This window comes from Pelobates fuscus, chromosome 7, assembly GCF_036172605.1.
Source record: "Pelobates fuscus isolate aPelFus1 chromosome 7, aPelFus1.pri, whole genome shotgun sequence".
NCBI classification, from domain to species: Eukaryota; Metazoa; Chordata; class Amphibia; order Anura; family Pelobatidae; genus Pelobates; species Pelobates fuscus.
Window position 1 is genome coordinate 129,195,226 of NC_086323.1, and position 24,622 is coordinate 129,219,847.

Here is a 24,622-nt window from a genome sequence, read left to right on the forward strand (position 1 = left end):
TATATGACACACATCGAAACTTATGTGAAGTTTCGATATTATATACAGACTGATGTGTTTTTTCGAGTATTTTTAATAATGAGAATGTAATGTACGATTATAGTGTTTTATTAACAATTACAAGCATGCATATAAAAGAAAAAAGGAAGCAATGGTCCATATTCCGTCTCTGAAGAAGTAGGGCATTCTCCTACGAAACGCGTTAGACACATTGAACCACCAGGACTGAGATCGAGCATACAGAGTGTATACCAGCAGAGGTCGGTATCCGCACAGGACCATTGGCGCATTTGCTGAGTGGAGCCATCTGCAGTGCACGTCCCTTGGAGTGAGATCCTTATCGGGACGCACACAGAGAATCACGCCGTCCTTACCAGCAGCAGGATTTCAAACGCTCATCGGCTGAAGTCATTCCACATCAATCCCAGCCAAATCCAAAGGTTCCTGTACCTTTCTGAGTCTCATTAGACTGGTAATAACCGTATGAACTGTTCCTGGTTTATATTTGTAACTTTTTATTAATAAACTGTTTTTTTGTAATATACATCCAGTTTTTACCATTGCTTTCTACTTTTAGTGATACATTTTCTGTATTACCTTAGCATACAATCCCCTATACTGTATTGCTATATTATATTTATATTTTTTAATTGCATCTTTGGAATATACAAAGTATAATATTTGGAGCGAACATCAACTACCCTGCTTTTTATCAGGGATAGAGATATTTGCACTGCACATATCATCTGCTGCATTTCATCATTTCATCCTGGTCTTATTGTTACCTGCAAATCACCCAACCTTTTATTTAACCTGCCCATTTTATCAGTATTGGCCCTTTTTAATATAAGGTGTATTTGTTCCTTTAATTATATGTATTTATGTTCTCTTCCTATTTTATTCCCCTTATTTTACTAGTCCCCTTTGGGTATTTGCCTCTTAATTTTCAATCTTTTAACCACATTTCCCATAATACATTTCGGCCTCTATTGCCGATAATCACGTGACCATTTTTTACTGTTCAAAAATAATATTTGGCATTTTCGTTTTTTACAATTTATCTCTGAATTAGCAACAAATGAATATGGGTAAATACATGTTTAAATTTTAATGTAATGGGAAACGGCCGTTGCTCGCGGCCAAATTGTACTACATTTCCCACAGAGCATTGCGGCTATGCTTCCGAAAAACGGAAGTGACGCCGGTCATGTGACCATTTTAAAACTTTTAAACTTTTAAATCCACACTTTCTTACCCTCGTTTTTGAATTATATCATCCAGAACTATGTTGCTAGATTATAAACAGAGCTCCCATTAAGTGATTTAATGTAATTTAAAATTTTAACGCTCACGGCCAAATTGAACTACATTTCCCATTGAGCATTGCGGCTACACTTCCGAAATGCGGAAGTGATGCCGGTCATGTGACAATTTTGAAACGTTTAAATCTATACTTTTTCACCCTCGTTTTTGATTTATATTAATTAGAATCATGTTGCTATATTATAAACTAAGCTTTTATTAAGTTATTAACGTATTTTAAGTTTTAAACATGCTTTTAATTCTGATTGGATGGACCAAGTTTTGGCGCCAAAATTCAAACAATTATGTTCCTATATAATATCTACCTGCCAGGTTAAACATGTTATTCCATTTGAAAAAGTCCTTGAGTGACGAAACGCGTTATGGATATTTAAATATTGTGTTTTATATATTAAAGTATTATTTGGTCATTTGTTTGTGCCAATTATCTTTTTTATAGACACATAACTTCTATTTTACCCTGGCTTTTTATTGTTATTTTTATCTTTTTTTACTGGTTTTATAAAAAACCTTGAATACCCCGGGAAGTTTCCTGTACTCAAAGAAATCCTTAGGTGGGGATCAATCCACCCAAGCTGTCATCAAAGAGCAGTGTGCCTGCTCTTATTTTGTAAGTACAAATTTTTTTATTATTCTTATTCATATTGCCACACAGTGAGCACTATTGGCTGTTTCTTCTTTTTATTCCGAGAATTGAAAACCACTCACGGAGAGGAACCTGCCTTATATCCCATAAGCGGGGATTAAACCGCTGTACGCACTTCACTCCAGAGCTGGATATTAGCTCTGGTAAATGTGAGTTTTATACTATTTCTTTTCACACCTATACCTGAATTTTACGTACTACACCATTGGTTGTTCCTTGTTCCTTTTTATCTTTCATATCAAGTGATACCACTATACAAGTAGAAGACCTCAACATCCAAGGACACTTGTAAGGACACAATAGCTGGACTATTTCTCTCCTTTTTTGTTTAACCATTGGATTTTATATTTGTGCGCAGCCTTTTTTATTGTATTTATTCATCATTTACCCATTTTATTTCTTTATTTTATTCCATTCTATTTTCTGTTTTTATTTGTTGTTATTTGATTCATCTTTTGTTTTTACTATTGTTCTACACCTTTTACTCCTTCCTTTTTATTTCCGCAATTATATCTGCAACACATACCATTTTGGTTCTCTTAAAGGCACAGCACGCATTTTTATATCTGCAATCTCTATATTTGCACTTTCTATCATACTCAGCCATTATCACAGGTCAGCTCCTGGTATCTGCAAACTACAGCAGAGTGTCTTCTCGGCTTTATTGATTTAATTATATTGTTACATAATGGTCATTGGCGTTGCTTACTTCGAATACGTTTGGAGCAGGTCACAACAATGCCGGAATTATCAACACAGTAAACACTCTCATCTTAGCTTATCATTAGCATCGCTTTTATTACCTTAAATTTCTGTCTTCTCCAACATCACTACTCCCTTATCCCAGGGATAGGCAACCTTCGGCTCTCCAGATGTTGTGGACTACATCCCCCATAATGCTCTTACACACATAATGCTGGCAAAGCATCATGGGAGGTGTAGTCCAAAACATCTGCAGAGCCGAAGGTTGCCTATCCCTGCCTTATCCGCCTCCGTGCTATACAAATTCATGTTAGATTAACACGGGTCCACGGATCAGGTAATTACTTGCCAACTATACGATCTCATTACAGGCTCACATATAAAATATGGTTATCATGATTAGAATTTGTTATGTATGTGATAAGGCCATTTTAGGTTTATCTCGTAATACGCTGTTAAATGTATATATGACACCGGTTTAATGCTAGCCATTTACCCTCATTACACGTAAGTAGGCCTTCACGACACCTACGCTTATCTCTACAGAGTAGGTTCTATAGTTCAGATATCACTATGCAGGGGTTTTGCGTACACCCATCAGGTACGCAAACCCCTTAGTCTCAGGACATCAAGAGATGTGACACTTTATACGTGACCCACGCATAATCCACCCTACGTAGACATTCTACCATTTCTATCAATTCACGCTTGCACGCTCACTTACGTTCTTTCTCTACGTTTTTGGTCCATAGGGAATCGACGCCTCTCACGCGAGCTGCTATACTGGTATAGAAGTACCCCACTTGTTCTCCCTAAAATAATTTAACTCAGACACCCCATCTCTTACAATCAGGAGTCTCGTCATGAGACCCACAGGGTTGGCAGCAACACAACACTATCACTTGCATCATGAAAACGTACCTGGCAACCACAACATAGCAGCTGATGGCCTCTCTCATTCTGACCGCAACAGCGAATTTAGGGTTTCATCAATTGCTGGCAACAAATGGTTCAGAGAGTATGGCCTATAGAACTATAACTTTGCCATCGTCTAACGGTACTTCGACCCAGTTCGAAATATACCCAAAAGTGGCAGCCAAAACACCATAAAACCATTACACGAGAGGTATTGTCATACTCGAGAGACTTCGCTGAACACGAATATGAGTTTGTCAAAACAGGGAAACTTATCACAATGACGGTATCACCAGTATAATTGCAGTTTTGCAGATATCATTACCGTAGGCAGGTCCTCTTCCCTGACAATCAGGGCCGGCCTTAGGGGTGTGCGAAGCTATACCCATCTGTAGTGCAGCTATGAATACATCCAGGGGCGGACTGAGAACCCTCAGGGCCCCCGGGCAAAATAAATCAAGGGCCCCCTTACAGGCCCCACCCATACTCCGCAGCAAGCGCCACCCATGTCCCGCCTCCATGCACCGCCTCCAGCCACACCCTACACAATCTTTAGACACAAGGAACAAAAGTGCAATAATCCCTTCGAGGCCCCAGTAGAGACTACAATTGAGGGCTAATGGGCCATGGAGGGGGGTCTTTCTAGCAGAGGCTATCTCAGTGTCCTTTAGAGAGTGTGTTAGAAAGAATCCCCTCCAGGCCCCATTAGAGACTACAATGGAGTCTAATAGGCTTGGAAGGGGGTCTTTCTAACAGAGGCCATCTCAGTGTCCCTGCTGGAAACAGTCGCCTCCAGGCCCCAGTAGAGACTACAATTGAGGGCTAATGGGCCATGGAGGGGGGGAGCATTCTAGCAGAGGCTATCTCAGTGTCCTTTAGAGAGTGTGTTAGAAAGAATTTCCTCCAGGTCCCATTAGAGACTACAATGGAGTCTAATGGGGCCTGGAGGGGGGTCTCTCCAACACTCTGGTTCCTATTCACAATATAGCAACACAACATAGCTCACTGATACCTAGGCCAAGTTAGCTCCTCTTACCTTAATTACTGTTGCTGGCTGGCAGTCTGTGGGCTTGCTGGAAGGCTGTGGGCTTACTGGCTGCGGCTGGCAGGCTGTGGGCTTGCTGGCTGCGGCTGGCAGGCTGTGGGCTTGCTGGCTACTGCCGGCAGGCTGTGGGCTTGCTGGCTGCGGCTGGCAGGCTGTTGGCTTGCTGGCTGCGGCTGGCAGGCTGTTGGCTTGCTGGCTGTGGCTTGCTGGCTGCGGTTGGCAGGCTGTGGGCTTGCTGGCTGTAAGCCTAACTGGTGGCCTGTGGGCTGGCTGGCTTGCTGGCTACTGGGGCACTTGTAGATTATTTAAAGAAATAATCCATGCACAATAACCACTACTGCTCTGTGTAGTCGTTATGGTGCCAGGAGGGCCGGACCCCCCTTTCAGAGTAAGTAGTCAAACCGTTTAAGATCAGTTTGACAACTTACCTGGGGTCTGCTGGGATATGAGGCTGTAGTAGGGTATAGGAGCAGTGGTGCAATGTGTAAGGGGTGCCGTGTGTGTGAAAGGTTCAGTGTGTGTGAGGGGGTGTAGTGTGTGAATGTGTAGGGTGTGTGGGGCAATGTGTGTATGAGGGGGCTGTGTATGTGTGTGGCAATGTTAGTATGGGGGGCTGTGTGTGTATGGGTGGGCAGTGTATGTGTGTGTGAGGCAATGTGTGTAAATGTGTATGGTGTGTGTGGGTGTATGGGGGGCAGTGTGTGAATGTGTATGGTGTGGGGGGGCAGTGTGTTTATGGGGCTAGAGTTCACTCTCACCACTGCGACCACCAGGAATCCCTGGTGGTCACAGTGTTGAGAGTGAACTCTAGCCTGTAGCTCCAGGGCTAGTTTACTCTCGCAAGAGCCGTAACGTTGCCGTGGTAACCGCGGCAACGATCTGTGCTCGCGCAAGGACCCAGAGGAGCGGCAGGCTGAGCTCCCGGGTCCTCTCTTCCTCCCTCCCCTGCCGGCTGCCCGCACGGTGCCTGCGGACAGGGGAGGGAGCAATTGCCCTCCTCTTACTCCCCCCTCCCCCTCCTCTTACTCCCCCCCTCCCCCTCCTCTTACTCCCCCCCTCCCCCTCCTCTTACTCCCCCCCTCCCCTTCCTCTTACTCCCCCCTCCTCTTACCCCCCTCCCCCTCTTCTTACCCCCTCCCTGTCTCTTCTTACCCCCCTCCCTTTCTCTTCTTACCCCCCCTCCCTCTCTCTTCTTACCCCCTCCCTTTCTCTTCTTATCCCCCCTCCCTCTTTCTTCTTACCCCTCCTCCCTCTCTGTTCATTCCCCCTCTCTCTGTTCATTCCCCCCTCTCTCTGTTCATTCCCCCCTCTCTCTGTTAATCCCCCCCCTCTCTGTTCATTCCCCCCCCTCTGTTCGTTCATTCCCCCCTCTCTGTTCATTCCCTCTCTGTTCGTTCATTCCCCCCCTCCCTCTGTTCATTCCCCCCCTGTTCATTCTGATCCCCAACCCCCCCTCCCTCTGTTCATTCTGATCCCCACCCCCCCCCCTCTGTTCATTCCCCCCTCCCTCTGTTCATTCTGATCCCCAACCCCCCTCCCTCTGTTCATCCCCCCCTCTCTCTTTGTTCATCCCCCCCCTGTACTACCCCCCTCCCCCCCCTCTCTGTTCATTTCCTCCCCCCCCTCTGTTCATTCCCCCCTCTCTCTTTGTTCATCCCCCTCCTGTACTACCCCCCTCCCCCCCCCTCTCTGTTCATTTCCTCCTCCTCCTCCCCCCCCCCCCCCCCCCCTTCTTACCCACCCCCTCCCCTGTAGCGTGGCCGAGCTGCTGTGCGGTCCGCGGTGCCCGGCCGGAGTGATAGGAAGGTGCACACTGAGTGTGCACCTTCCTGTCAGTCCGGCCGGGTACAGGAAACAGAAACTTCTGTTCCGCGCGGAACAGAAGTTTCTGTTTCCTGTACCCGACCGGACTGACAGGAAGGTGCACACTGAGCACCTTCCTATCACTCCGGCCGGGCACCGCGGACCACGCAGAAGCTACAGGGGAGGGGAGGTGAGAATCTGCAGCCGCCTGAGGCTCTTAAGAGAGCGCTCAGGCGGCTGCAGCATTTAAAGGGGCGGCCGGGCCCCCTGATGGCGGGCCCCCCTCCCGGCCGGGCCCTCGGACCATGTCCGAAGTGCCCGACCGGTCAGTCCGCCCCTGAATACATCCAGGAAATATGTACATTTAAAATAAGGAACACAATATGCAAACTTTGCCCAAACACAATATGCAAACTTTGACATAAACTCTTCTGTCAAGATGATGAAGTAGTATATAACGTAGTATTATGTCCAATGAAAAAGTTAATACATCATCAGATAACCTCAGATGAAAATCAACTGCTTAGTAGATAAGTCCTCATGAAGCAAAATGTAGTTTAAGTCGTAAAGCTTGCAATAACAGAAACAGTCACTAAGTGGTGCTCTTCCAATACAGTCCAGAGAAGGATAACACGAGACCAAATCATCAGTATACAGCAGGAGGGGCTGAAAAGAGTACTTCTGGAGCAGGTAGAGAAGCTAATCTCTTATTTATCTTTCTAGGTGATGAATGGAGATTAGTCATCTGTAGCTGACAGTCTTTAGATGGAGTAGAAGTGGTATTGCAGGGTTGAAGCAGGTCTCCTTGGAGGAGGTATCCAGTGGAAATAGAACATGTACAGGATTGGTCTTAATAAAAAAGGCTTGCTGGCTGTAGTGAACTTGAGGCAGGTAGTGTAGCGAGGTATAGGTTGACTGGAGCAAGGTTCGTTGCTGAGCGCACAACGAAAATCTGTGCAAAATTAAGACATAGGAAGCTACAATGATCTGAAATATTCAGACACGCACAAGTGGAAGGGAAGTGCTGGCTATTAAGGTATGCTCTGTGATTGCAGCTAGTGGTTCGGGGTATTAACACTTTCATGACGCATTGCTTCTTAATTCCTGGGTTGTACGTAACATTGTCTGACACTCTTAACCAATCACTTTTATCCATGCCAAGCCTTACTGATCAGTTGCAGCAACTGTCAGGAAGAGAGAGAGAGAGAAGGCATTGTGGACAAAATTATGAGATGAAACTGTTAAAAACCTTATTTCCCATAAGGTAAGAAGGTACCCAAGGATTGCAGCCCCACAGAGATAAAGTTGTTTTGGGGGGCTGGAGTCAGGCAAGAGTGTTCCTTTATACCCCCTCTGTGACACAGGACAAAAATGTTCAGTCCTACCCTTAACTACAAATGATGGAAAATTCCCGCCATGTACTAAACTTAACCCCAGATCACCGCAGTTGCTGTGATTGTGGGATTAATGCTATTGAAGGGTGCTTCAGTCTCCAAGGCAGACCAGCAGCAGCAAATGGTGATGTCCCAGACCATGTAATTGCTGTAATAGACAGTCACAGAGATCACAGTGCTGCTGCGACATCTGATCCACCTCCCTTCGGCTCGTTGTGAGTTGTGAAGGGGAGAGAGATGGATAGGTGGGTTACTTTGTCTCCCTGCAAAGTAAAAAGTGTTTTAAAAGTATCCAAACCCCTTTTACCCTATTCTTTTACAAAAATTTATTATTTTCCTGCCCTTTGACAACTGCTTGCAATGATCAGAATACAAATCACAATATTTTACTGTGATCTGGTTTTTCGTTTACCCCTAGAGGTTAACTGATTTTTTTTATTTTTTTTTTAATCCTCAGGGTTAAATTTATTTATTTATTTATTTTATAATTTTTAAATTGGTGATTTAGTTAGTTGGGATGGTTGGAAGTTAATAAACAAAATTATGGAATATAGTGTTAGACTAGTTAGAGGTGAAAAGTAAAAAAAAAAAAAAAAAAAAGATGTTTAGTTAAAGTTTATTTGTACACCATGCTTAGGAAGAGTAGTTCCTAGTAGGCCTATAGAATTGTAACAGCTAACTCAGGGGCAACAGGCACTGCCTCAGAGAGTACCACTGGTGACAAGTCTTAGCCAGATAGTGCTGGGCCCACAGTAGAAAGCACAGATTCCACTGGCACTGCCCATGGTGTAATGTCACTCACTGGAGTCCAGTAGTGTTTTTAATTAGACATGCCAAAGGTTACAAAGAAAGATCATACAAAAGTGGGGGCATCGGGCACCCCAACCTCATTCCGTCGCTAAAATGTTAGCATAAAGTTTGTCATTTATATTTAATTATTTAGAGTTTGCACAACGAATCTGAGGCTTCCCCAGTTTCGATAGTGTTACAACGTGTGCAAGTAGCCTGTCATTTGGATATTTTGGAAGGGAGTAAGTGGGGAGTGAGAATTGTTTGTAGTACATTGCTGTGAATCCGTGAGGGACGTGTGATATCTGCTGAGATAGAGATTTAATTGCCTCCATTAACTCCTGCTAAGTAATATCCACCAAAAGAACCTTTGCCTGTATTGAGGATACCTGCAACAGTGGCATATTCCCAAGGAATTTGTCAGTTTCAGCGTGACTATTTAGAGGAGCATGTTTACTTAAATTCTGATTGTATAAAGAACGATAGAACCCAACACAAATTTTAACTATTTCTTGTGGACTGTATATTTTCTGGCCCTTGTCATCTAGGACAGGGATAGGCAACCTTCGGCTCTCCAGATGTTGTGGACTACATCCCCCATAATGCTCTTACACACATAATGCTGGCAAAGCATCATGGGAGGTGTAGTCCAAAACATCTGGAGAGCCGAAGGTTGCCTATCCCTGATCTAGGACATACAGGATGGAAGTAGAAACTGCATATTTATGCATTTTTAGCTAGCATATGTCCTGACTTATGCCCATTTGTGTAACGCATTGAAAGTCATGTTTCAGTGTTTGCAGATGACACAAAACTTTGTAAAATAATACAATGTGAGCAAGATATTACTTTGCTGCAGAGGGATTTAGATAGACTGGAGGACTGGGCACTCAAATGGCAGATGAAATTTAATGTTGAAAAATGCAAAGTTATGCACTTCGGCGTAAAGAATACACAAGCAACGTATACCCTTAATGGAAGCGAATTAGGGATAACAACACACGAAAGGGCTTGGGAATTGTTATAGACAACAAACTATGCAACAATGTGCAATGTCAATCAGCAGTGGCCAAGGCCAGTAGGGTATTGTCATGCATGAAAAAGGGCATTCATTCTCGGGACGCGAATATCATTTTGCCTCTTTATAAATCACTGGTAAGACCACACATTGAATATGCTGTCCAATTTTGGGCACCTGTTCTAAAGAAGGATATTATGGCACTAGAAAAAGTGCAGAGGCGGGCTACAAAATTAATAAAAGGAATGGAACATATCAGCTATGAAGAAAGGTTAACAAATTTAAACCTATTTAGTTTAGAAAAACGTCGCCTGAGAGGGGATATGATAACATTATACAAATATATTCGAGGCCAATACAAACCATTGTGTGGAAATCTATTCACAAACCGGACTTTACATAGGACATGAGGTCATGCGTTTAGACTAGAAGAAAGAAGATTTCGTCTAAGGCAAAGGAAAGTTTTTTTTACTGTAAGAACAATCAGGATGTGGAATTCTCTGCCTGAAGAAGTGGTTTTATCAGAGTCCATACAGATGTTCAAACAGCTACTAGATGCATACTTGCAAAAACAGAATATTCAAGGATATAATCTTTCAATGTAGGGTAATAACTGCTTGATCCAAGGATAAATCTAACTGCCATTCTGGGGTCAAGAAGGAATTTTTTTCCTAGCTTGTTGCAAAGTGCATTGGAAGTGCTTCAAACTGGGGTTTTTTTTGCCTTCTTTTGGATCAACAGCAAAAAACATATGTGAGGAAGGCTGAACTTGATGGACGCAAGTCTCTTTTCAGCTATGTAACTATGTAACTATGTAACTATGTAACACTTCATCTCAGCCTACTGAGCATAAATGCTGTTCTTTCTAACTGAATAGTATTGAGTTTCCTTTTTGCCATGTCTCGATTGGAGAGATTATCATCTGTTGGGTAATCCTTATGTTTCTGAGATAAATTTGCTATTTTAAGGGTCAGTACAAGTATTTTAATTTGCTTAGCTTTCTTAACAGACAATGCATGTGCTATAAATTGTCCCATCAGGGCTGCTTTGTGGGCTAACTATAGTGATTGTGAAGAAATGTCAGCAGAGACATTTTCACAAAAGTAATTGAAGAGATTTGTGCTAACATACTTGTGTACTACTTGAAAAAAAGAAGGGGAGATACAACACCAACTCCAAAGGCAGCAGAATAGGGTCTGTTACTTGGATACCCTAATAATCAAAGAGGAACAAGGAAAAATACAGAACAAAACAGACTGCGCCACATAAAAAATACTAGATAATCATGTATAGATATATATGTACAATATTATACATAAAAATATTGAGATTGAACAATATTAAAGCGTCCCAGCAAGCAAAAAGTATTTTTTGGAGATAAGAACCTTTAGAAGCTAGTGCTTTTTTGGAGGTCAGTCTGTTATCCTCCTTAGTGTTCAAGTAGACAGAACTTTACTGTAAATGAGGAATTCTATTGTTGGTGTCTCATATGAAATAAAACACAAAATAAACCACCAATAGTTTAATCCAGTATATAAAATGTCTTAGGTAAAATTAAGATAAAATACACTCACAAGCAGAGAGTTTCCAAATAGCTCTTAAATAGGGCTCTGAGCGGTACAATCAACATTTAAGGATATATTTGGAGCTGTCCATTTTAGATGTTCACATAGCTTTAAGTAAGACAACTTAAAACATTTGAAATGCAATAACGCTTAAATAAGCAAGGACAAATTGGTGTGAGGAACCAAAGTCCCAATTAAGTAAAAACGCTGACTCAAGAGTCTTGAAATTAAACAAACCTAAATTGTTTGTCATGAACAAGAGTTAATCTTGCATATGATAATAGCTGGTAATATTCCTGACGTAAGCCAACAGCTCAACCTGCTGTTTGAAACATACAGAAAAATATGTCAAAATGACGTCAACATCCATTAACATAAGACTTGCCCCAAGATTTCCATTGGACCAGGTCAGAAGGTTAACAGATAAGGAATAACATATAACCCCATGACATAGGGATATCTAAAAAATGCTTGGACGGTCTTTTAAAATCTCTTGACATCAGGGCAGAGCCTGAAGCTTGAGCTGAATGAACGTTACTCTCCTGAGCTCCTGCAAATTCATAATAAATCTAGCGTAATCACTGCAAGCAGAGTGCTGCAAAAACACCAAAATTCTCCCCTCACCAGCCTAGCAGCACAGGCCGAGACCAGATGCCCTTCTTATTCCAAAAAATGGGCAGGAAAGTACGCCGCAGGGTTGTGGCCTACCACACTCTATCGGACCCACAAGCTGCATCGTACATATCAGCGCTTAATCCGGAGGATTACATCGCCAGAGAACACCCGCACAGCGGCACTACCATGGGCCGAAAATCAAAGAAACCACAAGCTGGTGTGTCCATAGACTCCCATGATATAGGAGTTCTGCTACAGCGTCCTGCAGCCTACAAAATGGAGGCCCCGTCGGAGCACTATGCCAGCTCCTCTAGTTCGGAATCAGCATCCAGAGACCACGTGAAACCCGCAAACCACAAGACAACCACCACTGTGCCTGCGGATCTGGATGCTCTGCCCCCGGCCACTAAGCTGGACATAAAAATCTCTTGATAGAATTAAAACAGATGTCTGCGGCTGACATGGACTTAATGAGAACTGAAGTTCAGCAGTGACCACTCGAGTCCAGGCCTCAGAGGAGGACATATCGGATGTACAGCAGGAGGTGCAGGGACTACAGAATATGGTAATACAATTACAGGTCTCGCATACTGAACTGGTGACCAGGCTAGACCTAGCTGATTACCAAAACCGTCGCACAAACATAAAGATCAGGGGCATACCAGACGCCATCTGCCTGACCGAACTACGGCACTACCTAGGACGCATTTTCACTACTCTATTACCTCACACACTGGCTAAAAAGCTTACTCTGGAAGGCCATTTCCACGTCAACAAACCCAGGCTAGCACCAGCACCAGAGTCATGATAATTAGATGCCAATCCCTCCTTGACAAAAAACAAATAATGGCGGCGGTTCGGGGGAAAACCCCAAATGAATTTGAATCTGTGCAGCTAACCCGATAACCAAGAGGCTCTGTGAAGCTGGGGTGGAATACAGATGAATACCATCAATAGCCCTTACAGTAAAGAAAAACAGCTTTACCACTCGCTGCGCATCTGCCGCCGAAGCTGAATCCTTCCTCCAGGCTCTGGGACTCCCAACAGGACCTGCAGCTCCCGAGATGCTGACCACAACACATGCCTGGGATCCTGCTCGAACTGCACCTTTCATCCCCCGTACAAGAGGGAAATCAGGAACTTGCACCTGAACTGATCCCACAAATAGGGGCACAAATGCCAAAGTGTCTCTGCTCTATGATATTACCACAGTTCCAGTTCTGCTTTTGTTGTAGAGGTTAGCTTTCATTCTTATTTTTAGTTCCATTTTCAGATACACTACACACCTGTACGCCTGTAAGACGTACCCATAGCCGACCACATTATACAGTTTTGGTAGATTGGCCCACCTCTCACCAGCACATACACTTCATACACTTCAGCACATACAGCCTCCCATGTGGCCCTCTCTGGTTACAGGTCGTAAGCGCAATGGGCCACACACACTTAGAGCCACATTTGAGGAAATACCACTGCAAAGCAGCATACAGGGCAGTAATTGTCATGGAGTAACACTTCCAGGTTCGGCACTCAGCTGTGAGGAGCCGGACCCCGCCCCCCTCTGACTCAGCTCTGACGGTATTTAGGGAGACTGGGCCAGAGGGAGGGTGCTTGGTGATTGATTGTTTGAGCTAACTGCTATTCAATCTATTACAGTGAAAAAACAAATTTGTTTTTAAATGCATGCTATTGTGACACCAGATATGAGTGGCACTGTGCACTGACAGAGGTTGGCAGAGTACACGCTGTAGGCCTGACACACCCGCTTGAAGACAACTAACTGCTATTCAATCTATTACAGTGAAAACCTTTTTTTTTGTTTTTAATCCCTTAAGGCCCAAACTTCGGGAATAAAATGGAATTATGACATGTCACACATGTCATGTGTCCTTAAGGGGTTAAATGCAAGCTATTGTGACACCAGATATGAGTGGTGGCACTGGGCAAGTGGGTACAGTATCCACTGTGAGCCTGACACAGGAGCTGGCAGGCAGGCAACTGCAATTAGATTACACAGGAAAAAAAAGCAGACTGATGTTCTAGCCCTAAAAAGGGCTTTTTGGGGTGCTGTCCTTACAGCAGAGATCAGATGAGTCCTTCAGGACTGTAGTGGACACTTAATACACTAGCCTAGCTATCCATTTCCCTATCAAATGAGCAACAGCTACACTTTCCCTCCTCTATCTAAGAATGCAGCTTCAGAATGAATCTAAAATAGATGCTGTACAGGAGGTGGGAGGGTCTGGAAGGGAGGGTCTGCTGCTGATTGTCTGGAATGTGTCTGCTGACTGTGAGGCACAGGGTCAAAGTTTACTCAATGATGACGAATAGGGGGCGGATCGAACCGTGCATGTGTTCGCCCGCCGTGGCGAAGGCGAACACGCTATGTTTGCCGGGAACTATTCGCCAGCGAACAGTTCGGTACATCACTATCAGTGACACACACATACACTCACTTACAAAACATACACTCTCACTGACAAACACACACTCACTATCAGACACACACAAACTAACACACACAGTAGGGTTAGTGTTGGGTTAGGAGTAGGGTTACGGTTGGGATTGGGTTAGGAGTAGGGTTAGGAGTAGGGTTAGGGTTAGGGTAGGGTTAGGAGTATCCGACTCCTTACCCAATCCTAACCCAAACCCTACCCTAACTCTTGCCATACTCTTTGTTCAGCCCTAACCCTACCCCTAACCCTACTCCTAACCCTACTCTTAACCCTAATCCTAACCTAACCTAAATCTTATTTACTTTTGCTAATGCCTCACATCATTCAGTATAGCTAATTTTAATATTCAGCTCATTCTCCCATCTTCTGATTGTAACTGATTTTTCTATAGGAACTGTCAATAATATGAGGCGATAACAATTTGACCTAATTCTAAAATTTTCAGCCTGCCCAAAAACATTCTTAATATGTACAGTCACTTCTTTAGATCCCACATAAGTATAATTAGTTATTATTTAATCCTTAGATATGTAAACATTTATGAATTTGGAAGAGCAAAAGATAAAAAATGGTTTAATGTTTCCTTAATTCATAATGTCTATTATTCTGTTTAAGCAGCAAGGACTACAACACACATCAGCCCCAATATATAGTAAAAACCAAAGAAAAGAAAAACGTTACCTGCGCTTTCTCCTTAATCCCTATGTATATTTAGACAAATGGAGGTCATTTAGTTGCTCCAATGGCCATTGGAGGGAATGCCCGCCTGCCAACGTCAAGGCAGACCCCCCTAAGCGGGTCCTAACACTGACCCTTCAGCCTGCTTCCTTGAGCTTCTGGCAAAGATATCTCTAATGAGACAGAAAGGGGTATTTTTTTATATACACCCCTATACTTATTAACCCTTAATAGGGAACACATGGGATGGGTAGCAGCATTGTAACCAGGCTGTGTGATACAAAGTAAATACAAATACAAAAAGAGAAGTCCTGCGCTTAAGCAGCAAGGACTACAACACACATCAGCCCCAATATATAAATATATATTATATATATTGGGGCTGATGTGTGTTGTAGTCCTTGCTGCTTAAGCGCAGGACTTCTCTTTTTGTATTTGTATTTACTTTGTATCACACAGCCTGGTTACAATGCTGCTACCCATCCCATGTGTTCCCTATTAAGGGTTAATAAGTATAGGGGTGTATATAAAAAAATACCCCTTTCTGTCTCATTAGAGATATCTTTGCCAGAAGCTCAAGGAAGCAGGCTGAAGGGTCAGTGTTAGGACCCGCTTAGGGGGGTCTGCCTTGACGTTGGCAGGCGGGCATTCCCTCCAATGGCCATTGGAGCAACTAAATGACCTCCATTTGTCTAAATATACATAGGGATTAAGGAGAAAGCGCAGGTAACGTTTTTCTTTTCTTTTATTATTCTGTTTATATTCCTACTTTCTCAAGTGATGAGTAATACATTTTCAATAAGAAACACCAAAACATCTAATTCCAAATAAGCTAATGCTTCCCTGTGTGCCGTATAGATCTAATCATATCTCACTTATCCAAAAATTCAGTTTTAACTCTAAACTATCCTTTCTTTACGAGTGTGTATTTAGTTAATAGTTGTAAATTATACATAGCATTGGCTTCCTAATGTTTTTTTAATGTTAGGAACATTAACTCCACCCTAGTTAGGGCTACGACTCAAACAAACAAGTCCTACTCTGGATTTTTTTCCCTTGCCATACAAAATTTAGAAAATTAGACTGAATTAGATCTAACCAGCAATCTGGTATTCTTAACATAAGCATTCTGGGTACGTAAAACAGAGGCTCCTCCAATGTGGTCTGCCTGCCTCTGGGGAGGGGGCTAAAGAGTGGAGGGGAGGGTGGCTAAAGGTAAGGGAGATTAAATAAAAGCACATGAGGTGATGTGGGCTTAAGAGCACACAGAAGGTGATGGAGGCTAAATAAAAGCACATGAGGGGAGGGGACTAAAGAGGGCACAGGATGGAAGGAGGGTAAATAAAGGCACAGAAAGTGAGGGGGCTAAAGAGGGCACAGGAGGAGAGTGGAGCAAAAGAGAACACAGGAAGGTTGAGGGTAAGAAATGCACAGAATGGGAGAGGAATAAAGAAATCACAGGTGGGAAGCGGGGCTAAATAAGGGCAAATTTCAGGAGGGGGACAAAATAGTGCACGGTAGGGGGTCTTAAGAGTGCATGGGTGGGGAGGGGTCTAAAGAAGGGCACAGAAGGAGAGGAGGGAAATGGATCAGGAGGGGGCAAAATAAGGGCACAGGAGGAGAGGGGCAAAGCAGGGCACAGGAGGGAGAGGACATAAAGAGAAACACAGAGGGGCTGGGGGTGGAACAAAGAGACACACAGAAGACTGGGGGGAAAAGAGACAAATGGAAGCAGTGAGAGTTACAAAGAAACATACAGAGGGGATGGGGTAGGGGGAAAAGAGACACACAAAGGGGTTTGGGGAGAAACAGACGCACAGACGGGCTGGGGGGGGGAGAGGCACACAAAGTGCTGACTGACAACCAGCCACATCAACCTGCCAGCTACCCAGAGCAGCTAACCAGACTGCCAGTCTGCCATCAGGTCACAGCATCCAGCCTGCCAGCCTGCCATCCAGCCACTGCAGCCAGCCAGTAGCAGTAATTAAGGTGAGAAGAGAAAACTTGAGCTGGGTATTAGAGAGTTGTGAATGGCAGGAAGTGTGTTAGAGAGTTCCTTCTCCAGGGCTCAATAGACTCCATTGTAGTCTCTAATGGGGCCTTTAGGGAACTCTTTCTAACATGCAGATTACAAATTTGTGCAATGAATATTCTTGAAAACATTGTGGGTGTTTTTTACATTTTAAAGTTGGGGAGAGGGGGTCCCATATACAGGATCCGCCCTGAGTGCCAAATGCTCTCCTGATCTAGTTGGAAACCCTTTATATGGGGATTGGTTCTTATTGTAATTGCCAGTGGTTCCATTATTAGAATATATAAAATAGGCGAAAGTGGGCATCCTTAACGGACACTGTACCGCAAACTAAACCACTAAACTACACAAATCTCTTTCAACTACTCTGGTAGAAGCATTTTGGTATAAAGGTTTAAGTGTACCCATCTTTCTCCCTTCAATTCAAAAACTTCAAAGTTCTGAACATAGGGGCGGGGCCGTGCCGCCGAGCAGAGCGGCAGCCATGCATGATATATTGTCAGGACCTAGTAATACAGAGTCCTCTACCGAGAACACTTTGACTTTATTTGCTCCCCTTTCTGTTTGTTTCCATATTTTTTCACCTGTATTGTATAACTAGCGAAAGTCTGCGCCAGAATGACACGCTATAGGATGAATACTTCGCCTAGACTACACCAGAATGCGCATTACAGGATGGACTTTTTTTTTTTTTTTACCTCATACAATCGCAATTGCTTGTTTATATGTAAAACAAAACAAACCCAGTTTTATATGAGTGACATGCGATGTACAGTCACTATATACAATTATACCTCATGATATAGGCTGTCAAGCTGTTAGAGATATCTTAACAAGAGAAGGAAAACTTGCTGATAAACAAATTGAATTTATTTTAGAAGGTATTAATATTATTTTAAAAAATAACTATTTCTGGTTTGTAAATTCATTTATAAATTCATAAATATCAAAAGAGGGAATGCAATGGGGACTAGGTTTGCTCCAAGCTACGCTAATCTATTTATGGCAAATTGGGAGTCTGAGGCCATTTTTTGCGATCATGCTTGGAGAGCAAACCTAGTCTCCTTTTTTAGATATATTGATGACCTTTTTTTTTTATCTGGGATGGCACTGAGGATGAACTTAACTCTTTTATTACTAATCTTAATATTAACAATATAGGCATAATTCTTACTTATGAATACAGTAGAGAACAAATCAATTTTTTAGACCTTAATATTTTTATAACAAATGGAAAATTAAATACTAAGACGTTTTTTAAAAAAGTCTGTGCAAATACTGCTATGGACAAAAGCAGTTGTCACTACCAACCCTGGTTAGACAGCACTCCGAAAAGTCAAATACTTAGACTTAGGAGAAATTGTTCAGAAATAAAAGATTTTAATGTACAAGCTGATTTTTTAAAATACAAATTTGTTGAGAAAAATTACCCTAAATTAGAACTTGAAAATACTATCAGAGACATCCAAAAAAAAGATAGGAATGAACTTTTAAAATATAAACCTAAAACCACAGACACAACGATGCCTTTACCGATTATTTTCAATTTCAGCAGTAAAAGCAATAATGTAAAAAAGATTATAAGAAAGCACCGGCACCTTTTAAAACAAGATGAAACTCTAAATAAAATTGTACCTGAGCGCCCAAATATTATATTTAGAGGAGCCCAAAATTTTAAGTCAATGTTAACCAAGAGTTTTACTAGAGAAACTAAAAAGACCCCCCCCCGTATCCTTTTTTCCACAAATAAAAGGTTTTTGTAAGTGTAAAATGTGCATTGTTTGCAGAACCACTGACCCTGATGTCCCTCACAAAATCACTGAATTTGTATCAAAAAGGACTAATAAGATCTACAAAATAAATGATTTTATCAATTGTTCTACGAAAAATGTCATATATCTGCTTGAATGCCCCTGTGGCCTCCAATATGTTGGAATGACCACAAGGTGTTTGAAAACGCGTTTAAGCGAACATTGCAGAAACATAAAAAATGGATACCAGAATCACTCAGTATCCAAACATTTTATTATACACAACAAAGATCAAAAAATGCTAAAATGCATTCGAATAAAAAAAATGTGTGGTTCCTTGGAGGGGTGGAAATATTAAAAACATTTTAGGCAAAAAAGAAATGGAGTGGGTTTACAAACTTCAAACCCTTGCTCCACATGGTCTCAATGTAGATTTTGATTTGTTTATTTTGTTATAAGCTCTGCTATTATTCTTTTGGCCATGTCTTTTATCTTCTTTTGTCTTTGAATTCTAATTTCATTGCTATTAGATTTTTTTCTTCTTTTTCTTTGTATTTTACATTCCCATTGTTGTTTTTATATGCTGTATATACATGTATTTATGTCTTATATAGTTGTTTGCATATACATGTATTTATGTCTTATATAAGTTGTTTGCATTCACCATATTTATATATGTTGCTGTTTATTTTTTTAGCCATCATGCCTGATTACACTGATTCAGTGCATCAGACATGATGTCTATTTTTATTCCTTTAGTCGGCTGCAGCTCTGTGCAAGCCGACTTTCTTTGTTGTGGGATCTCCATGACGACGGCTGCAGCCTTGTGCGAGCCGCCGCGTCATACTCCCCACGCCCCTAGTCTGACGACGGCCGCAGCCCAGTGCGAGCCGTCGTCTCTCCTTGTGTGCACGCCCCTCCTTCAGGCGTTAGCCGCACCTCCTGTGCGTGCTGACGGCCTTCTAAGCCATCACATAGACGCCGGCGGCTGCGCAGTGCTTGCCGGCGTCTAACTACACTTCCCATCAACCCCCGTTGTGTTTATGCCGGTCACGTGACCGTGCTATATTTTAACAAATTATACTTATATTCTGCTCGTTTAAGATGTATATTGATAAATTCTAATTGTTATTTAGCACCTCTACTTTATTACACAGTACTTTCTCTGTTTCTATACAGTTTTTATTTTATTAATACTAACCCGTCTTGTGATTGGTTACTTAATTTTTGGCGCCAATTTCAAAGAATTGGGTTTGCTATTTATTCATTTTCTTGCCAGGTATCAGGTTCTTTCCCCATATTTTTTTTTTTTAAATTCTTTATTTTTGTTGTGCACAATATTAACAAATAACCTTGGTGCGCCACAACAGCGACATCAGGGTGAATTGATGAACATTCGCTATACAATTTGTGACATTTGCTAAACAGGCACATTTTTATGTGAATAGTATTTCAATAGTTTAGGTTCTCGTTTAAGTGGGTTAGCGAGGTGCACATGTCAGGAAAGGGTAAACAGAGGAGTGACATAGATACGAAGTATGACATGTGCAAGCATTGTATGAACACGGCTTTACAGTGTAGTATACGTTAGGTTAGTTCTATCCTATCTCTTGTCCGGCTAGGCTGGGAATAAGTGGTTGCAGGGCAGGAAGCATATAATAAGCATGTGTGAAAATACTACTGCTGGTTATAGATTTGAGGTGATCTAAACAAAGGAAACATGTAGGATACGAATAAAAGAGCCTCTGCAGACATGGGGCCTGTGGAGTAAGAGAAGGCATTGAGAGAACATGTACAAAGAATTACATGAGCTTAACTAGCCTATATGGTTTCTGCTTAGTTGATGTACACGAGTAGATTACTGCACCTTCCAGGATCAAAGTAAAGGGAGTAATGAAAATGATAAAGAAGATGGAGCCAGAAGAGAGCAAGAAAAAAAAGAAAAACAGCCATATTGCTAATATTGCAGAACAAATTATATGTGACATTGCTCATACAGTGGATCTGGTCTCTGCTTCAGCATATCCCCTTAGGTGACAAGGATGGGGAACATGTGTGAGAGTCCTTGTTAACGTCCATAGTGCAGTGCCATAGTGGTGGTGTTTCTTCGGCCTGTGTGGTTGGTGCTTTAAGGCTAAGGCCCGTGAGGCTCTTTTCCCAGGAGGACGGGTTACAGAATAGGTAGGCCTTTGCTGGCGAGATTTGCCATGAGGGGATTTTCTCCACCGTGCTACTGAGTCATTCTGCCTGTAGCTTCAACTCCGATGTTCTTTGCCGCTCTCTTAGTTTAAGCCAGCATCGCTGGGCTTGCGTTATGATTGTGCTGGTTAGTGTGCTGTACGGCTCCTCTCCTCTAGGGCCTCGTGAGGCATCCACGCTGCCGCCATCTTGGGAGGTAGGTCTTTGGAGTGCCGAGCCTTCTGATTCTCCACCTCTCCCGAGCTCTCCGCAGTGGGGACCGGGATAACCCCCCCGGCCCACAGGGGGGGGAACGGGTCCGGCAGGCGTCTCAGAGGGTCGGCATTCGGCAGCCAAGTAGGGAGTCAGGGCAGCGGCCGTCCACCCCGCTCCCAACTCAAGTAGGCCGCAGTCCCCGAAGCTTTACTCAGCCCTTCAGCGTCCAAAAGCTCCCGATCTCGGGGTCTGCCACCCAGTCCACCGCCGCGAACAAGTTTCTTGGGCTCCTTGCGGATGACAGAACTGCAGGAATAGCCTAAGAGGCCAGATTTCTCCGGAGCCTCTCCTGCATGCGACCGGTCAGCATGGCGGACCGGCCCCGCCCCCGAGGTTCTTTCCCCATATTGATAACGCCTTGTGGCGAAACGCGTTTATGGTTTTATAATTGTGTATTTTTAATATTAAAGTATATTTGGTCACTTTTAATTGTACTATTTATCTTTTAATACACATTTACCTACTTTTTACCTGGCATCGTTTTATTACATCGGACTCCAAGTAATCCTAGGTGGGGATTATACCACCAGCGCTATCAACAAGGAGCAGTTGTTCTGCTCCTATCTTGTGAGTACCCATTCTATTTTATTATTTTATTTAATAGTTTTTACACAGTGAACACTATTGGCTGTTTCTTTCTATCCGAGTGTCTATTATACCACGGACTGAAGGAACACAGACGAAGGAAACTCACCTTATATCCCATAAGCGGGGATCAAACCGCTGTACGCCCTTTACACCAGAGCGGGTCTTAGCTCTTATAAATGTGAGTTTTCATTCAAGATTCTTTATATTTTTATCTCTACTATTACCAACATACTACACTATTTGGCTTCCTATATTTCTTGTCTCTTGCATATGAGCTGACCCACAAGGAAGAACATAATAAGGATAATTGCTCCGGACTGAATACTGCCATACAACCACTACAGACGTCTCTAGATAAGACTTTCTTTTTTTTTACCCATTTATTTTATTTGGACTATTTTATCTAGTTTTACCAGGCGCAGCCCTTATTCCCATTTTTTTCTGCTTGTTTATATATCCCTATACATGAGCTGCAAGATTAGCTACAACACACACCAGTATGTCGCATTATAGAATAAATACTTCTAAAATTGTACTGGTCAGCCAAACATCCTCATCCCGCACACAGGATTAGATGCTCTCAACCTTACGTAAATCTTTTGTATAACCACGCAAACACTTTGATTACAGCGCTATAGCAGACCTTCACATGAGCACGACATATTCGCACCCATTGTGTTTTTGTTGTTGTTTTTTTTTATCATTTCTTTTCCTTATCATTCATCCACTTCTTTTAGTATATCAACTCACAAAGACGTATATTGGAAGACTACAAGCCACTAATTGACACCAATGTAGCAGTACACATTTGACAACAACTTATGTACACTTAATTCTTGTCATTGCTTGGTTACTTTGAATTACTCATGTACTGATACCAGCGCCTCTGCGTAGGCAATTACCCGCTTAAACACAAATACAAATGCAATGGAATTTATGTTATGAAAACAATAAACATATTCAATACAAAGTTCTGAACATATATCCCCAACCAACACTGTCAAACATTTTTTCAGCATCCAATGACAGGGTCAGAAGGGACATATCCAATCTATCCTCAGAGTCCAGCACTTAAACTATTTTAAGTCATTATATTTGTTGGGGGTTTTATTTTGTACAGAAAATGCTGTACAAAATGTTGTTTCACTTACCATTTTACTAAGCCAGTAGCAATTTGACTGATAACTTTTTGTGACCTACAGAAGGACAGTTGTTAATCTTTAAACAGTTCAAATATCCCAATGAGTGACTTTGTCCTTTTTCAACAAAGTATTGTGAAATGTTCTATATAAAACTGAATTTTTGTTTTTTAGATCTTCACTCGTGCCAACATATGCCATCTAAACATTGCACTGTGTAAGATGGCCATATATTTGATCACAGTATTCTTGATTTTGAGTAATATTTTGGGAGAACACATTTGGACAAGTGAGTAAAGACAGATTTAAATATGATTACTTTGAAGACAATTTACTACAATAACAATATTAGAGTAAACCTTTGTACTCATCTAACTATCATGATTCAGTGGTTTTTGAAACTAACACATTGTTATTACATTTTTCATAGATGCCTCTCCTACGGATGGGAAATATTCTCTTTCAGGTACGAAATGCTTAAATACATATATATGTATAATGAGTAGCATATACTACGTGTTATGCCTGTAAGAGTCACATCTGTGATTTCACATGGAGTACTTTAGCTCAGTTGGAATTTTTGTATTTTCTTTTTGCCCTAACAACTGAGTTACACCAGTTATTAAATAGCATTTTGAGTCACAGCAAAATACACCCCTCCCACCCATCAAACAATATTCAATTCTAGGCTCGAATAAATGGACATATAAGCATGTATTCCTGTATGCATGTAGTCATATTTTCACCAGTCATTTTGCCACCAGTCAATGACAAAATGAGGATTAGTATTTGTTTCTTGTACTATTCACAAAAGCCTCAATATTCCTTTAACTTTCTTATATTGGAATATATAGGAACCACTTTTTTAAAATTATTATTATTAATTTTTGTTGTGCACGTAGTAACAAAACATCTTACTATGACACAACAGCATACGATATGCAACCATTTTTAAACAAGGAAGAGTGCAATCAGGGAAAGAGAGAAGAAATTAAGTAGAGCATGTTGTGGGAAAAATTATGGTTAAATAATTATGGTTATTCACTAAAATGAAAATTCAAAGTGAGTTTAAAATTTAAGGACAAAATAGTGGATGCGAAAAAAATTATCCAAGTCTACTATTCTTCAAGTTTGGCTACTTTGGTCTACTCTAGTGAATAACTTTGAACTATGGCAAGGGGATACAACCAGTTCTTCATTTAAATCTTGAGCTCTGAGCTGCCCACCTGTCATTTCATTGAAGGAATCCTATCACTGCAAAATTTTGGGCTGGGACATTGTGTTATGCTCATGTTACTGTAAGGAAGGAACACGAGAATGCTGTACAACTACCACGACAAGTAATGGTCCAAGGCATGCAGTGTTATATTCCTGTATGTAAAACTGTGTATCATCAAACCAACAGCCAACAATGATAGGGTTTCTGTTTTGCAACTATTTATGCTGTGTAAAAAAAAAAAAATGTGCCTGTGCAGAGGAGCATTTTTTAAATGTATGTTTGTAAACATTTAATTTTTCATTCTGCTAATGTTTTTCTTATACATTTTAAGAAGGTCCAGCAAAGTGAATTCTATATTAAACATGTCATTGATCAAGGTGTCCTTGGATATTTTTCAAAAATACTGCTTCCCCACTTTCTTCACTAACATGGTAATTCAAGATGAGGATTGTCAGAAATTCAACATGAATTTCAAAGTGAATTTCAAAAT

At 41.8% G+C, this 24,622-nt stretch overlaps 1 protein-coding gene across 1 annotated transcript in view; it reads left to right on the forward strand.

Annotated features, from left to right (window-relative positions):
• LOC134568223 (uncharacterized) overlaps positions 1–24,622 on the forward strand; it is a 130,872-nt gene that overhangs the window by 58,020 nt on the left and 48,230 nt on the right. The window contains exons 2-3 of the mRNA XM_063426641.1: positions 23,088–23,202; positions 23,344–23,379. Of these exons, the coding sequence (XP_063282711.1) occupies positions 23,088–23,202; positions 23,344–23,379 (151 nt within the window). The remainder of the gene's footprint in view (positions 1–23,087; positions 23,203–23,343; positions 23,380–24,622) is intronic.